The 16,241-nt window shown below is 45.1% G+C and overlaps 1 protein-coding gene across 6 annotated transcripts; it reads right to left on the reverse strand.

Annotated features, from left to right (window-relative positions):
* si:dkey-43k4.5 (delayed-rectifier potassium channel regulatory subunit KCNS2) lies at positions 1-16,241 on the reverse strand. 6 transcript variants are annotated; one of them, XM_015958497.3, is made up of 11 exons: positions 15,722-16,241; positions 10,107-10,285; positions 9,904-10,037; positions 7,246-7,410; positions 6,998-7,169; positions 6,735-6,818; positions 6,472-6,633; positions 6,114-6,197; positions 863-955; positions 712-771; positions 1-573 (listed from the first exon to the last, which is right to left on the reverse strand). In XM_015958497.3, the coding sequence occupies exons 2-11, from the start codon at positions 10,275-10,277 to the stop codon at positions 340-342; spliced, it is 1,359 nt and encodes a 452-aa protein (XP_015813983.1). In that variant the 5' UTR covers positions 10,278-10,285; positions 15,722-16,241; the 3' UTR covers positions 1-339. The 6 variants fall into 6 exon arrangements, with proteins under 6 accessions (XP_015813983.1, XP_054588279.1, XP_054588290.1 ...); XM_054732304.2 differs by adding an exon at positions 13,101-13,180 and having other exon boundaries at positions 1-771; XM_054732315.2 differs by adding an exon at positions 13,101-13,180 and having other exon boundaries at positions 1-771; positions 10,107-10,288.

The following is a 16,241-nucleotide window of genomic DNA, read 5'->3' on the forward strand; positions in this document are numbered from 1 at the left end:
TTGTTATGGTATATTTTATTGTTTTTTTAACATGCTTTCTACATCTTTCTATGTCGTTTGTTGACTTTTGTGTCAGATTTGATTCAGTCAGCTTCTGTGTTCTGATTTTCACGTCCACCCTGGAATGGCCCACATGCACAGCGAATGACAGCAAAAAAACACCAAATTAAAATATGTTTTTCATGGAAGCCCGGAAATGTTTCAGTGTTCTTAAATAACAAGCTAGACATCCAAACTTCCCAAACTCTCGTCATGTATTGTTCTTGTAGTTTGTTCGGTTCCCGGAGTTGCAGCTCATCAGTCGGGCAGAAGGTGGCGTGGATGAAGATTAGCTGATCTTTACAGCTGATAAAACTCCTTTTTTCTAATAACTGACGAGCAGGTCGGATGCTCCACATAACTGTAGTTTATCACGCCTCCTTCATCCTCATAATCTATGTCGTCCTTCTCAATATCATCAATATCATCGTCGTCCAGGCAACAGCTGTCCCCGTCAGATTCTTCATCCTCCTCTGGCTCGCTCATCCTCACATTCTTCTGGTTGTTGTTCCTCACCGAGGCCTCCAGAGCTTTCTGCCGGCGGTAGAAGTGAGAGAACTTGTTGAAGATGATGGTGATGGGCAGAGCCACCACCAGAGTGCCCCCCAGGATGCAGCCGCTTGCCGCCAGCTTCCCGGCCACCGTAACGGGAACGACATCGCCGTAACCCACCGTGGTCATGCTCACCGTCCCCCACCACCAGCAGGCTGGGATGGTGTCCAGACCCACGTCCTGAAAACAGATATGGATGAGACTCTTCCACTCACCTGGCATGCAGGAGTGTGCGTTAAACACTAAAGTCTAAATTGTAACCAAACCTTACCTCCTCACATTCAGCAGTGTAGGCGATTCCTGAGAAGACCGACACTCCGACACCCAGGTAGAGCAGCAGTATCCCGACTTCCCGGTAACTGTGCTGCAGACGCGGCATGAAGGGGTGATTAATAATAAGCATTACTGGGAATGCTGTGACTGCTGTTTAGTCAACTTCTTTCTACATGTGTGTATTTAGTTTCATCGATTAGTGATTGGTGTATTAGTAACAGAAAGTCATCTCCATCAAATACTCTGAGGGCTGGCAGTTTAAAGGTGTAATATGTAAGCATGACATCCTGTGGTCAAATGTGGTTACTGCAGTCAGTTCTTAAGCAAAAATATGACTCTCACTCCTGTGACTTTCATGGCTGTTACCAGTTACGGATCAGCACCAGCACTCCTGGGTGTTTTACGGTATAGAGCATTTACTACACTTATTATGGTAATATCTCTCCAGCATTAGAGGAAGTGTGGTTGTTTACCTTCTTGCTGTTAGCTTGCTGTTATAGTTCTGAACGACTCATTTTCACTTCACACACACACGCTTCACTGTAATATTGACTTGTTGGTGACTGAAAAAGTAGCTTGAGATTTTTTTATCCTGGTTACTGGCTTTAGTTCTTTAAACGACTCTTGAGGTTTTTGCAGCGTTAGCTCGGCGCAGATTTGGCAACCTCACCAAATCAGATTGTAAACAGTAACTGTGCCACAGTTTTGTTTAGTTTTGTTGTTTTTATGGAGAAAAACTGACAACCCCCTCAGCAGGCTGAGAATTAAATCTGTTTCCGTATAAACTTTCTTCCAACATGGCCGAGAAAAGTAGAATGTTTTGTGATTATTTCCCTGTAGAACTCTTGCATGTTGCACCTTTAAAGATGAACTGAGTCTTTGGATAGTCAGGTTTTAAACATGTAGGAGCAAACAGCACCATAAGAGCTGTTTCATGGAGAGTGATTATGAAATAGTTCATGGTGGGAGTCGATATTTTAAGAGGAGAAAGACTAAGATTCTTCCAACTTGTCCTGTAATCCTCCTCCCTCCTGGGACTCTCCAAAGACAGTGGACAAGAAAACAAAACACCCTCAGAAAATGCAGTCAACTAAAAATAAAACACAGCCTGGACGCTCTGCTGCTAGAGTGCCTTGTTCTAAATATAACCGCTGATTTTCCAGTTCTTCTGCTGAGTTTATAGTTTCTCTCAAGTTCAACTCCTTTATGTTCGTTCTTCTGCAGAAGCGTCCAGGTGAACACTTACTGCTCGCAGAAAGGTGCACTTAGTGAAATCACTTTAGCAGTTTAAAAGGAAAAGTAATACAATAAACCATCTAAACTCTGCTGCAGTTTTAGAGGAATTACATTATCAGTTTAGATTACAGATGATGTACAATGATGTCTTCTGTAAAAAACATAACACTCTTTATCCATCAGCTGGACTGTAACACGAACTGCAGATGTAACAGGAACCAGGAGGAGCAGGTTGTGGCCACAGATCCTTCATCTATCTATAGATCGTTTCCAAGAGGCTGAGATGAGATCAGATATAACCACACAGTTAAAAAAATAAATACATAAAATTAACGGCTCTTGCTAGTATGAATAAGTACAATTCCATGAATTTTACTTACATTGAACTAAACCTGGTGTAATAGTAGTTAATGCTCATCTCAAACATATTCGCAGGGCTGCACGTTGGTTAAGGGCTTAACGATAAAGCTCTAACTGATACTTCAGCCTGAATCCTCTCCCATCCTTAAAGCAGCAACCCAGAGCTTTCCCCCTTTCAGGCATTAGGTGGTAGTAGGTCTTACGTAGGCAACATGTCAGGTTTTGTCTTTGCTAAGCTCGTCCCTTGTCCTGTACAGCACCATGCAATGTGAACTGCGCACCGTTCAGCATTAGCCAATAGCATCAGACATCCACAGATTTCAATCACAGAGCGAGCACATGTTTGTGGAAGTAAGGACAGATGCAGAGTTGGCGATGTTTCTTAGGTCTTTAAAATAAACATATGAATAAACAGCACAATGTGAGAATAATAAGTAAAACAACATGTTTTACCTCTGTTGGCTGGCTACAGGTGTGCGTTCATGGACGACAGGCTTCCAGCCCTAATCAGCATGGAGACAATCCGGAGTTTTACTCCTTTCAGGATTTATGCATGATTCTCTCAGAAATCTGTGATAGTCTTACCATATACTGTGATACAATGCCGGCAGAAGGCCCTCGGGTCGACCCAGGACACGTTGGAGAGGTTACATCTCCAATCTGGTCCGGGAACGCCTTGGGGTACTGCCGGAGGAGCTGGTGGACAAGGCCGGGGAGAGGACGGCCTGGAGCTCCCTAATTGGGATGCTGCCACCGCGACCCGGACCCGGATAAGCGGAGGAAGACGAAGACGAAGACAATGTAGACAATACTTCTTTTGTTTTCTTGCTAAGCCCGCCTCTTGTCCTGTAGAATGGTCCGGTGCAATGTGGATCGGGTGGCAGACCGAGGCGGGAGCCTTGGCGGTCCGATCCCCGGACAAGGAAACTGGTTACTGGGACATGGAATGTCACCTCGCTGGCGGGGAAGGAGAAGGAGCTTGTGGCAGAGGTTGAGCGGTACTGGCTAGATATAGTCGGACTCACCTCGACACATAGCAGTGGCTCTGGAACCCAAGTCCTTGAGAGGGGTTGGACACTCTCCTTTGCTGGAGTTGCTCCGGGTGAGAGGCGGAGGGCTGGGGTTGGTTTTTTGTTAGCCCCAAGACTCTCTGCCTGTGTGTTGGGGTTTTCCCCGGGGGACGAGAGGGTAGCTTCCCTGCGCCTTTGGGTCGGGGAACGGGTCCTGACTTTTGTTTGTGCTTATGAGCCAAATATCAGTTCAGATTTCCCACCCTTTTTGGAGTCCCTGGGACGAATGCTAGATAGTGCTCCATCAGGGGACTCCATTGTCCTGCTGGGGGACTTCAATGCTCACGTGGGCAATGACAGCTTGACCTGGAGGGGTGTGATTGGGAGGAATGGCCTGCCTGATCTGAACTCGAGTGGTGTTTCGTTATTGGACTTCTGTGCAAGCCGCAGTTTGGCCATAACGAACACCATGTTTGAACATAACGATGCCCATCGGTACACTTGGTACCAGGGCAGCCTAGGTTGCAGGTCGATGATAGACTTTGTAGTCGTATCATCTGACCTGCAGCTGTATGTTTTGGACACCCGAGTGAAGAGAGGAGCGGAGCTGTCAACTGATCACCACCTGGTGGTGAGTTGGATCAGATGGCAGGGGAAGATGCCGTGTAGACCTGGCAGACCCAAACGCATCGATCTGCGCCAAAGAGGTTCTGGCAAACTGTCCGGCGCCTCAGGAGAGGGAGACCGCAACTCGCTCACACTGTTTACAGTGGGGATGGGGAGCTGCTGATGTCAACTGAGGCTATAGTTGGACGGTGGAAGGAATACTTTGAGAAGCTCCTCAATCCCACCTACTGTATGCACATTCCAAGGAGGAACCAGAGCCGGGAGACCTGGGGATGGACTGTCCAATCTCAGGGAAAGAAGTTGCTGAGGTAGTCAAACAACTACACAGCGGCAGAGCCCCGGGGGCAGATGAGATTCGTCCTGGGTATCTCAAGGCTATGGATGTTGTAAGGCTGTCATGGTTGACACGTCTCTGCAACATTGCGTGATCATTGGGGGCCGTTCCTGAGGAGCGGCAGACCGGGGTGGTGGTCCCCATCTTTAAGAAGGGTGACCTGAGAGTGTGTTCCAACCATAGGGGGATCACACTCCTCAGCCTCCCTGGAAAGGTCTACTCCAAGGTACTGGAGAGGAGGGTCCGGTTGATAGTTGAATCTCAGATTGAGGAGGAGCAATGTGGTTTTCGTCCTTGCCGTGGAACTGTGGACCAGCTCTATACCCTTGCAAGGGTTATGGAGGGGGCATGGGGGTTTGCCCAACCAATCCACAAGTGCTTTGTGGATTTGGAGAAGGCTTATGACCGTGTCCCCTGGGGTACCCTGTGGGGGACTTTCCAGGACAATGGGGTGGGTGGCCTTTTGTTAAGGGCCATTCAGTCCCTTTACCAGAGGAGCATGAGTTTGGTCCGCATAGCCGGTAGTAAGTCGGACCTGTTCCTAGTGAGGGTTGGACTCCACCAGGGCTGCCCTTTGTCACCGGTTCTGTTCATAATCTTTATGGACAGAATTTCTTGGTGCAGCCGTGGTGTGCAGTGTGTTGAGTTTGGTGGCAGGAGAATCTCATCTCTGCTTTTGGCGGATGATGTGGTCCTCCTAGTTTCATCCAGCTCTGACCTTCAGCTCTTGCTGGGTAGGTTTGCGGCAGAGTGTTAGGCGGCTGGGGTGAGGATCAGCACCTCCAAATCTGAGACCATGGTTCTCGACCGGGAAAGGGTGGCTTTCCAACTCCGGGTCGGGAGAGAGGTCCTACCTCAAGTTGAGGAGTTTTAAGTATCTCAGGGTCTTGTTCACGAGTGAGGGTAGGAGGGATCGGGAGATTGACAGGTGGATTGGTTTGGCTTCTGCAGTGATGCGGACGCTGAGCCGATCTGTCGTGGTGAAGAGGGAGCTGAGCCAGAAAGCCAGGCTCTCGATTTACTGGTTGATCTACATCCCAATCCTCACCTATGGTCATGAGCTTTGGGTAATGACCGAAAGAACGAGATCACAGATACAAGCGGCCGAAATGAGTTTCCTCCATAGGGTGACCGGGCTCAGCCTTAGAGATAGGGTGAGGAGCTCAGACATTCGGGAGGGACTTGGAGTAGAACCGCTGCTCCTCCAGATCGAAAGGAGTCAGTTGAGGTGGTTTAGGCATCTGATCAGCATGCCTCCCTGGGGAGGTGTTTCAGGCATGTTCTGCTGGCAGGAGGTCCCCGGGTTGACCCAGGACACGTTGGGAGAGGTTACATCTCCAATCTGATCCGGGAACGCCTTGGGGTCCTGCCGGAGGAACTGGTGGAGGTGGCTGGGGAGAGGACAGTCTGGAGCTCCCTAGTTGGGATGCTGCCCCCGCGACCCGGACCCAGATAAGCGTAGGAAGACGACGAAGACGACAACGACGAACTATGAATTTGAGTAAAAACTTTCCTAACGCTTTTGTGTGACGGTCTGCAATTGATCAAACTTTTTCCGGTTGCATTTTTACAGAAATGTCGACTCAAACATCACAAACCAACAGATAAGATTCATTAGCATTATTTCTGGGGTTGGTTCACATTTGTCACATACAGGATAATGTTGTGGAGTCCCGACTCACCCGAAGCGTGGCTCCCAGCGAACGCAGACCGGTCGAGTGTCGGGCCAACTTCAACACTCTGAAGATCCTCATTAACCTGAACACCTGACAGAAAAACCAAGTGAGTCTGAGTAACTGGAGTTGCTATGAGGGCTAGCTGGAGTTTAAAGATCCCAGTACGAGAATTCAAAGTGGGATTCACAGTCAGCTGCAACATGATATCCGAAATTTAGCAACAATGATTTATGTGTGAGTAACTAACCTGTTCTGTTATCATTTATTTTCACAGTCCTCCAGCCAATCCTGGCCTTTTGGGGCCCACAAACATGGCCAAAGGGTTAACACTAAACGTCATAGCTCCAGTGATCAGATCAAACACCTGTATAAGTCGTCCCAGGTCTCCCAGTTCAGACTCCGATCCCACAAACAAGTCGAAGACGAGGGTGATGTAGATGGGAACCACAGATACCATGTCGATGATGTTCAGAGGGTGGCGAAAGAATTTCTTTCTGTTTGGCGTAAGCAGCAGCCGCGTCACAACCTGAGGTAACAGACGCGTGCAAATGTCCATCATAATCATCAACATCATCACTCAGATTTAGCATACAGAGCAAAACACACTTTGGTTTTTAATCTCCTCACCTCAAAAGTGAACCAGCAGCTGCAGAAGACCTCCAGAGTCTGCGTGGTTGGGTCTTCGATCAACTTCCCATCAGAGTCAAAAGTCTGTTTGAAATCAGAGGAGGAAGGTCTGTGGACCCTCTGCTGGAGCTTAGGTAGTTTTATTCCTATACTTTTACTTTTCTGTATCTATGCCGCTCCAGCAGCTCTTCCTGTTTTAACTCTTCTCCTTTTAACCAGTTTTATGTTTCAAATCCCACATGCATGCCAAAATCCACACCAACCTGATACTCTGGGATGCTGTTGATGCACATCGTGGTGATGGATGTGATCACGACTCCAATGGAGAGCAGGCTGAAGAGCTTGCTGGGGATGGAGTAACCTGGGTTCTCCAGCGTCAGCCACAAACACTTCTTGATGTTCCCATAACGCACCTCCTGGAAGTGCTGCATGTCTCTGAAGCAGGAGGAAGAGAATGGTCAACCCTGGTGTGCAGTTCACTATTTACTAAAAAAGCACCACAATGTCTGACTTGTTTAAGTCGGATATTTCATCCACCGAAGTGTCGATGCTGCTGACGTCGCTCTCGTCGTCCCAGCTGCGGTGTTTGCTGCTCTCCAGCTTGCGGTCGTGATATCGGTAACTGCAGCAGGTGTCCAGGAAGAACTCATTGATGCCCCAGTACTCAATCTCCTGACTTTATGAAAAATAACAGAAATAAAGCTGAATTAGGCTCCATCTATCTATCCATCCATTTTCAGCTGCTTATCTGGGCTTGCGTCGTGGGGGCTACTTGGGCCAGCTCCTCCGGGAAATGCCAGCCGAGATACATAGTCCCCCCAGCATGTCCTGGGTCTTCCCTTGGGTCTCCTCCCAGTTGGATGTGCCCAGAAAACCCCACCAGGAAGGCGTCCAGGAGGCATCCTAACCAGATGCCTGAGCCACCTCAACTGGCTTCTCTCGATGTGGAGCAGCAGCGGGTCTACTCAGAGTCCCATTCGGACGAATGAGCTTCGAACCCTATCTCTAAGGGAGAGCCCAGTCACCCTGCTGAGAAAACTCATTTTGACCGCTTGCATCTGCAATCTCGTTCTTTCGGTCACTACCCAAAGCTCGTGACCATAGGTGAGGGCAGGAACGTAGATCGACCAGTAAATCGAGAGCTTGTTCCTACCTTTGAGTCAGGACCTCGTCCTAGACCTGGAGATGGCCTCCTACCCTTTTCCGATTCAAGACCATGGTCTCGGATTTAGAGGAGCTGATTCTCATCCCAGTTGCTTCACAGTTGGCTGCAAACTGCTCCAGAGAAAGCTGGAGATCAAGTTCTGAAGAAGCCAACAGGACCACATCATCTGCAAAAAGCAGAGACCTGATCTTCAGGCCACCAAAACAGATCTTGGCTGCACCTAGAAATCTTGTCAATAAGTTACGAACAGATCGGTGACCAGGTAGTGGTCAGTTGACACCTCGGCCCCTCTCTTCACCCGAGACAAAATGACAACAAGTCGATCATCAAGCTGCTGCCTAAGGTATTCTGGCGCCAAGAGCACATATGGACACCTTTATGTCTGAACATGGTGTTCATTATGGACATTCCATGATGAGCGCAGAAGTCCAATAACAAAACACTGCTCGAATTCAGATCGGGGGGGCATTTACTGAATTTGAAGATGAAGATGAATAAAGTATTTTTGAATCGAATTGAATTGAATTGTTCCTCCCAACCACACCTCTCCAGGTCTCACTGTCGTTGCCCACAAGAGCATTAAAGTCCCCCAGCAGAGCAAGGGAGTCACCGGAGGGAGCACTCTGCAGCACCTCCTCCAAGGTCTCCAAAAAGGGTGGGTAGTGTGAACTGTAGTGTGGATCTGTAACCCCACACGTAGGCACAGGGAGGCTACCCTCTCGTTCACCGGGGTAAACCAACTATGACGCTCACCCCTGCTCGGCGCCTCTCACTCGGAACCACTCCAGAGTGGTAGAGTGCCCAACCCCTCTCACGGAAGCTGGTTCCGTGGCCAGAGCCATGCGTTGAGGTGAGTCCGACTATATCAAATCAGAACCTCACACACCAACTTAGGTTCCTTCCCCACCAGAGAATGTTCCATGTACCAAGAGCCAGCTTCTGTAGCCGAGGCTCAGACCGCCAAGGTCTCCGCTCTCGGCTACCATGGGTGTTGAGCCCATGCAAAGGGAGACCCACGTTTCCTCTTCAGGTTGTGCCCGGCCGGGCTCTATGGGTAAAAGCCACCAGGCACTCGCCAATGTGGTCCACCTCCAGATGACCCACGTCAAGGCAAGGGAACGCTGTTGTTTTCATGTATATTTGTCTTCCTAAGCTGAATTAGCAAAAACAGAAAATATTTTTGAATTTCTTCTTAAAGTCTATTTCTGAAGTATTTCTCTTATCCGATGGCACCATCTAGTGGCTGACATGCATATCACACAAAAAGTCTGTCGCTCTGTTTTTTTAAGATGGCGACTTCACGTTTCTGTTTATAAATGTGCTTCTGTAGCCAACAAACCGAGCTAAAACACGTTGTTTGACAAGTATTATTCTCATGCCATGCTGTGTTCTCTTATATTTATATTTTAAAGACTTGCTTGTCCGTGAAAAGTTCATCAACTCTGCATCAGCCGAGGTATTCCTTAAATTTGAAGCATCTAAGCGGTAGTCTAACGCTGTTGGTTAGTTCTGGTCAGCGCTCAGTTTCCTATTGCACGGAGCTCTGCGGGGCAGGGGGCGTGTGTAGCAAAAAATAAAAGAAGTATTGCTTGCATTATATCACAGTACATGATAAGATCATCACTTTTATGGATTTCTGAAAACCCATACATAATTTCTGAAAGGGAAAACTCCGGAAAGATTCTTTATTGAAGACGTGTAAAAAAATAAATTTTTTTTTTAGTTCAGTTTTCCACAGATGATGGGTTTTATGGAAAAAGAAACATCAGTCACAAATCATCAAATGTCTATTTTAGTGGAGACAACAATCTGCTGCATCTGCTTCCAGTTCAACATAAACCACATCTGCTGTAAGCGCAAGAAGATCTGAACTAATGCAGCTCAGAGCTGACGAAGCAACCACTCAGCTCCTAAAACAAACAGGTAGGATGTGTGAGTAAATCAACGTAATCAGGCTGTTGTGTGCAACAGGAAGATGGGTCAGCAGAGCGAGATCAAACAGACCTGAAGGAGAAAACACAGAGCTCCTCCATCACGTGAAGTTTCCCAGTCTGGTAAAAGTGGAGGACATAAGGGAAGAGGCCGGGATTCCTGTCAAAATAAAACTCCTTCTGCTGCACGTCATAATCATCACACACCTGCAAAATTAAACGAACACACGTCAGGGCGGTCGGCGTTTAATCTCGTCCCAAACATCAGAGACAGACCTGCAGAATGTCCTCCTCTGAGTCACACGCCAACAGTTTTCCCAGTCTGGTGTCTGGGAATTTCTTCAGCGTGCTGGAACAGAGGCTCCTCTTCAGACCACCAACGTTCACGTGGACAAGACCTTCATCAGAGTCCTGGTGGACCCAGTTGGGTAGGCTCTCCTTCACCATGGTGATTTCTGCTGAGGCAAAAGTGATTCAGCAGAGATGAGAAGGAAACCACCGGAGATCCCAAAATTGGTCGGGCTACTTTAGAACTTTATTTTGTTTACAGTGAGAATTCCCAGGAAAGACGCAGTGGAAAGCATTGGGAAACATCTAAGACCAACAGCAAAAAACACAGAACCAACTTCACTCCAGACTCCACGTGGGATCTCCGTCTCTCCACCTCCTATTTCAGCTTTAACTGACAGAAGCATGGATTTGTCTTGGGCAGATGTGGACGCATTCAGGAAATCAAGAAATTCCTCAACTCGATCAAATAGAAAAGAAATAGCGCTGTCTTTCCACATGTCCAAAGTTTTGCAGAAACTTTGAAGGATTCAGACCCCAAAACCATCAGTGACAGAGATCGGTTCATACTGAGGAGGAAACCCCCAAACGTAAGTGTCATGTCAACAGTTTGGTTCTATGAGTAACCTTCTGACCTTCGCTAAACTGAGCCGCAGCTAGCCGATGTCTGTTTCTGGGTTTTAGGAGGGGTAAACACTTTAACCTTCCCACTGTCTTCATGGGTGACCCCACCAGGAAACTTGACCATTGAGCAGGATTGATGGTTTATCCCTTGAGGTCCACATGGCAGGGGTGAGGTGGTGCTCTCTCCTCACCCCAGCCGCGTGGACCTCAAGGGATAAACCAGCAATCCTGCTCAATGGTCAACTTTCCTGTCGGGGTCACCCAATAGGACAATGGGAGGGTTAAAAGTATTTTCGATCTTAGTGAAGCCTGATTTGAATTCTTAGATCTTTATTTAGAAATAAACTATCTTGGAGGAAAGTGTCTATGATTTCTGATGGCCAAAACACCTGCAACGTTCTCAGCTGCATGCATAAACCCACAAAAACAGTCAAAGAGCATCACATGAATTATTACTAGTAAAGGTGAAAATGATCAAACAAGTGTTACAGTAAAGTCCTGCTCTGACTTCTCAAATTAAACATGAATGTTAGATTTATTGAAAGGAGGTTTTAGCTGAACTTGAAGTTAACATTTTGCAGGTTATCTGTGAAAACGTTCTTCCTCTGACTGTCTCCATTTGGTGCAAACGTCTCAGAACAAGCGAGAGAGAGAGATGTGAGAACGGCCTCCTGCTGGATTTGTGGACGCTGCAGCTCACGATCAATGATGAGAAGTTAGTACGAGTTTCTTCTAGCTTTAAAAAATAATGAGGCACCCATGAAAGAGTTTTACTTGTAATCGTTGCTTCTTTTCATGCGGGCGATTTAATGATGTCCTGATGCCTTCCCACTGGAAGTGACAGGGAACAGTGTGGTGGACAAATGAAAGACCTGCTTTTGTTGTGTTTGTTTCTGTTTCTGTGTCTCAGGTGGAAACTGAAGAAAAACTGAACTTTTGTTGTAGAACATCCATAAATCTGAGAGAAATCAACCACTTATTTCCCTCTGAAGACCACTGAGACCTCAAGGAGCCTTTTTTTTTCCATGACTGGAAGCAAGATTTGTGTTTACGGTCATGCCTGAAAAGTGGTGAATGTTTTGAGTCTAACAGCACAAAGAGTAAAAAAAACTACATCATCAACATGGGTGTGTTGGTGTCTTCAAGCCATGACCTTGAGCATGCACTCAGGCAGTGTGAGAGGTTCTCTGGTTCTCAACCAGAATTTATCTTTAAAGAAACAATGTCTATTTTTGACAGCTAATCTCTGAAAATATCCATCAAAAGGTTGCTGAAAAAGAATGAAATGATGCCTATTGTTGAAAAATACTGGCAACTTTGTAACATATAACCATAAAAATTGGGTCTAAGGTACATGGTAGTGGGTCTAGGGCCCAATCCCAAAACTCGGACTGCTCTCTACAGTCTTTAGTAAGGTTTCTAGTGTGTAGTACACAAATGTGCAGATAATTGCCCAAATGGAACAGTAAGCATTGTGTCATCAACCACGACGCATGCCAGGATGCAGTCACTGTTTGTGCTACTTCTTAAACAAACTTTTTAGAGCATGAATAAATATAATTAATTGTCTTAAATAAATTTATTTAGTTAGAAAATACATATTTTCAGAAAAGGCACTTGAGCCATTGCTCCCTCTTTCTCAAAATTCCCACTCTGCAATGGATGGTGGGTAATCCGGAAAGTGCGCATCAACGGTGCCAAAGGGGCACGGTCAACTTCCTTACTTGAGAATCGAGATACCTTACTCCAGGGGTACTGGCAGATCAAATGCACACAGACCAATACAATATAACCAAACACCAATACACACCAGCCTATCCTACCCCTTCGATGCAAATGTGACTGCCGGTCCAGGGGAGATAGTTGCTGGCGGTTCGGGGCCACAAAGAAGGGCCCTGCGGGCTGGACCTGGCCCGCAGGCCACCTACTGAGTATCGCTTCCCTATGCACTCGCACCCCTGGACTGGAATGCCTAAGTGAAGGATGGTGCAAGGGTGGGAATGCGAGTATTGCGATTGGGCCTACGTCTCTGGGCGATTTCATATTAGATGTCATGTATCCTTCTATGGGAGCCCATGTGGAACAACTGGTTACAAAAACTTTCTCTAGTTACCTCGTCACTCATTGCTAGTGATGAAAGGGAGTCTGATGTGCTTGTTATTTTGCTGAATGTTACGCTCCCAGGGATTTTTGACCCCAATGGCCATCCATTGGTAAAGTCTTAATTCGCACGCACAATTTACCGCCTGCTTGCAACGATTTTTGTATGTACTGCCCACTATCGGCGGGGAAAATACACAGTCACTTTAAAGGAGAAAAACTGACGAACCCCCAGTCGTCTGTTTCAGTATAACTTACCTTCATTAGACTTTTGTGATCATTTCACTTTAGGATTCTTGCATATTGCTCCTTTAACACATGAAATCCCACACAGCTTCCTTTATGAAACCAAAAATACAAAAGACGCATCAACAGAAATGCGCTTGTTTTAGTCACTTTAGAACATTCTTCACATCATCCGAAGGCGTGTTTATCCATGTTTGACTTGTTAATGCGACCATTTTCATACAGATTTAGTTACACGAGGATTTATTAATGAACACGAAACACATTCCTCTTGGGAAAGTTCACGTAACACTGAAATGAAACCAATCTGTTCTCATGTAAACTTTCTGCTGTAGAGAATTATACATCTTCTATAGTCTTGTGAAGGTTTTCTTTACATGTTGCAGCTTTTTAAAGCATTTACTGGATTGTTGTTCTGAAATCCAAACTTTGCCCATATAAGATAACAGGTTTAGTAGGTTTAATATAGATTCAATGTTTGAGCTTTTTTTTTTAGCAACATTGGACTTTCATTGTATTTTAGATGAAGCCACGACTGAATAAAGCTCCTGTTAAACTTTAACTTCTGCTCTGAAACTCGTGATTTAGACTCTTTGAATCGGTGTAGCTGACACGTTCCTCCAGGTGACCAAGTTGCAGGAAAATAAATTTATTACAATTTAGAAAAAATACAGTGAATGCACAAATACCTCCCACACACCATGCTGATTTAATAATGCACTCCCAGTCTCAACACCCACATAGTGAACACACTGACAGTAAAATCTACACCGTCAAGTCTCTCAGCAGATGAATTAATAACAAAGTTCACATGAAACTTTAAAAATGTTGTTGTGGCTTTTTAGGTCGTTCTCAGAGGCTGCTGCTGTTTTCTGAGATACTTTTACACTAAGCACCGTTAAAATGTGACTGCAGAGAGTCAGAATTAGACCCAGCTTAGTTTGTAAATGTTTTTTTATATCGCTTAGCAACAAGTGAAGTTTGAATGATTATATCTGGATCACTGCTTCAGCAGAAAACGAGGTTTTATCATAAATAACAATGATAAACCACATGAGGATGTGCTGTCTGAATCTTTATCAACTCTTGTTTTTACTTAGAAATCCGATGTTTTATTTTAGACGTTTTTCTGAGCCCACCTTGATGAACTGCCTCACTAACAGGACAGGGGCTGCAGTAAGATCTACAGATCCAGCTAAAGTGCTGCTTCGTTCTAATGTTATAAAGTCTCTAATTGCAGAAATGGCCCGAGGATTCAGGTGTTAAGCGAACGGAAGCCCAATGAAGCTTTAACCACAGCAATCTGACTTCATTCGCCCTCTTCCTGCAGGTATTTAATCAGACTTTTTCTTTGGACACATGACCTGGGTGGAGAAGACTGCAGCAGCGGAAAACCATCTGAAAGCAGCATGGTGAGTTAGCAGGAAACATCTTTCGGTTTCAGAATGTCACCAACTGAGACTCTTCACATAATTTAATCTCAGTTTTTAAAATGTCTTTCTAGATTATTTCAGGTATTTTTGTTGGTTTTGTACTTTTTCACTCGTTGAGGCCACTTTTAATCCTTTAAATGTTATTTCTGATCATTTTACATCATTCTGGTGATTTTACCTTCAACCATTAAACTTTTAATGCCAGAAAGGTCATATTGAGACAACAAATCATCTATATTTAATGAAACACATGATGAAGGAAGGTGGGATTACACCAGCAACCCTCAAAGTGGGAAACTTCCTTGTTACAATATTAATAAAAAAAAGGTACACATTTGGAAGTTTATCTCGTTAATCCCTTATTTGTGTGCAGAGGTTTACTGTATTAACTGTTATTTTAATCCTGAGCTGAGGTAATAATAAAAATGTGCAATGACTCTGTTGGAGGTCTACTTGGAGTTTGTTTAAGCTGGTCACTCATTGTTGTCCTTATTTATTATAAAAACCTGAATTATGCTTATCAGAAAAAAATGAACTTGTGATGATGTGATCGTTCCACAGCAGACAACGTTTCCTCATATTTATGTATTGACTTTATTTTGATTTGGATATTTGGACTTCCAATCATATATCTTTATTTTAAATGATAAATGACCCTTTCATAGTCAGAGGACTCCAAAGCGCTTATACTCAGTCATATCAGTCACCAATTCACACGTTTATCTGAATTTAAACCCTGCTGTAGTTAGTTTGATGGTTATTTTTTTAATAAGAAACAAACAATAAAAGTTTATTGTGATGTTTTTAATTTAAATTTTACCACTGGGAAGCCGAGTTGGGACTGTGTGTGTGTGTGTGTGTGTGTGTGTGTGTGTGTGTGTGTGTGTGTGTGTGTGTGTGTGTGTGTGTGTGTGTGTGTGTGTGTGTGTGTGTGTGTGTGTGTGTGTGTGTGTGTGTGTGTGATTAGATGATGAACCCACGCTGGGATGCACATGGTGCACACAGAAATAAAACTGATTTATAATTCAGAACTTGCCTGAAAACAGCGAAGCAGAAACGCTTCGATAGAAAATTATTCAATCATGTTTTTAAACCAGATAAAGAATCAGGAACCTGAAACTAGAAGAAAACCATTAAACTCCTGAAAAAAAACCATCAGATTTAATGATTTCATAAAAAGAGTTTCATTCCGACACCAACCTTGAGTTTTGTCACTTTCTTCATCACCGGAATAAAATCCACATCTTCAGATTCACCCCATGCTGCTGTCACAAGTTCCACACTTCCGGTCTCTCCAAAACACCAAAAACAAGAAAAAACACCACAAAGTGATTCAAACCAGAATGAGGAAGCGGAGAAGAACAGAAGATGTTTTGTTCCCGGTGACTGAAGTCCAGACCTATTCCAACTGAGAGGAAAAAACGGTCAGCTGTGAGCAGCCGCGACGTCTCAGGGAAAATATTCGGCTTTTTCCGGCAAATTCCGGAACAGGACCACAGCCTTCGGCGGAAGAAGGATCAGATTTGTAGTATTTTTGCGACACCTAACGCGTTCATATTTTATTTTACTGAATGTTTTAGGTTCCTCGGTTTTTTTGGTATTTAGTAGATTTTTATGGTATGCATTTGTAAGGTCAGTCATAATTTAACAGCAGGGTAATTTGGTCTCAAGAGAAAAAAAGGGAATTCATTTCCCAAAGTCTTATTTTCACCATGTTGTT

This window comes from Nothobranchius furzeri, chromosome 3 (genome assembly GCF_043380555.1).
Source record: "Nothobranchius furzeri strain GRZ-AD chromosome 3, NfurGRZ-RIMD1, whole genome shotgun sequence".
NCBI classification, from domain to species: Eukaryota; Metazoa; Chordata; class Actinopteri; order Cyprinodontiformes; family Nothobranchiidae; genus Nothobranchius; species Nothobranchius furzeri.

Coding starts and splice junctions, on each gene's coding strand:
- si:dkey-43k4.5 (XM_015958495.3), bottom strand. CDS start 10,277: ATGGTGAAGGAGAGCCTACCCAACTGGGTCCACCAGGACTCTGATGAA. Junction 6,198..6,471: donor ACCTGGGACGACTTATACAG/GTGTTTGATCTG, acceptor TTTTTCTGTCAG/GTGTTCAGGTTAATGAGGAT. Junction 956..6,113: donor CGCTGGGAGCCACGCTTCGG/GTGAGTCGGGAC, acceptor CCGCGTCTGCAG/CACAGTTACCGGGAAGTCGG.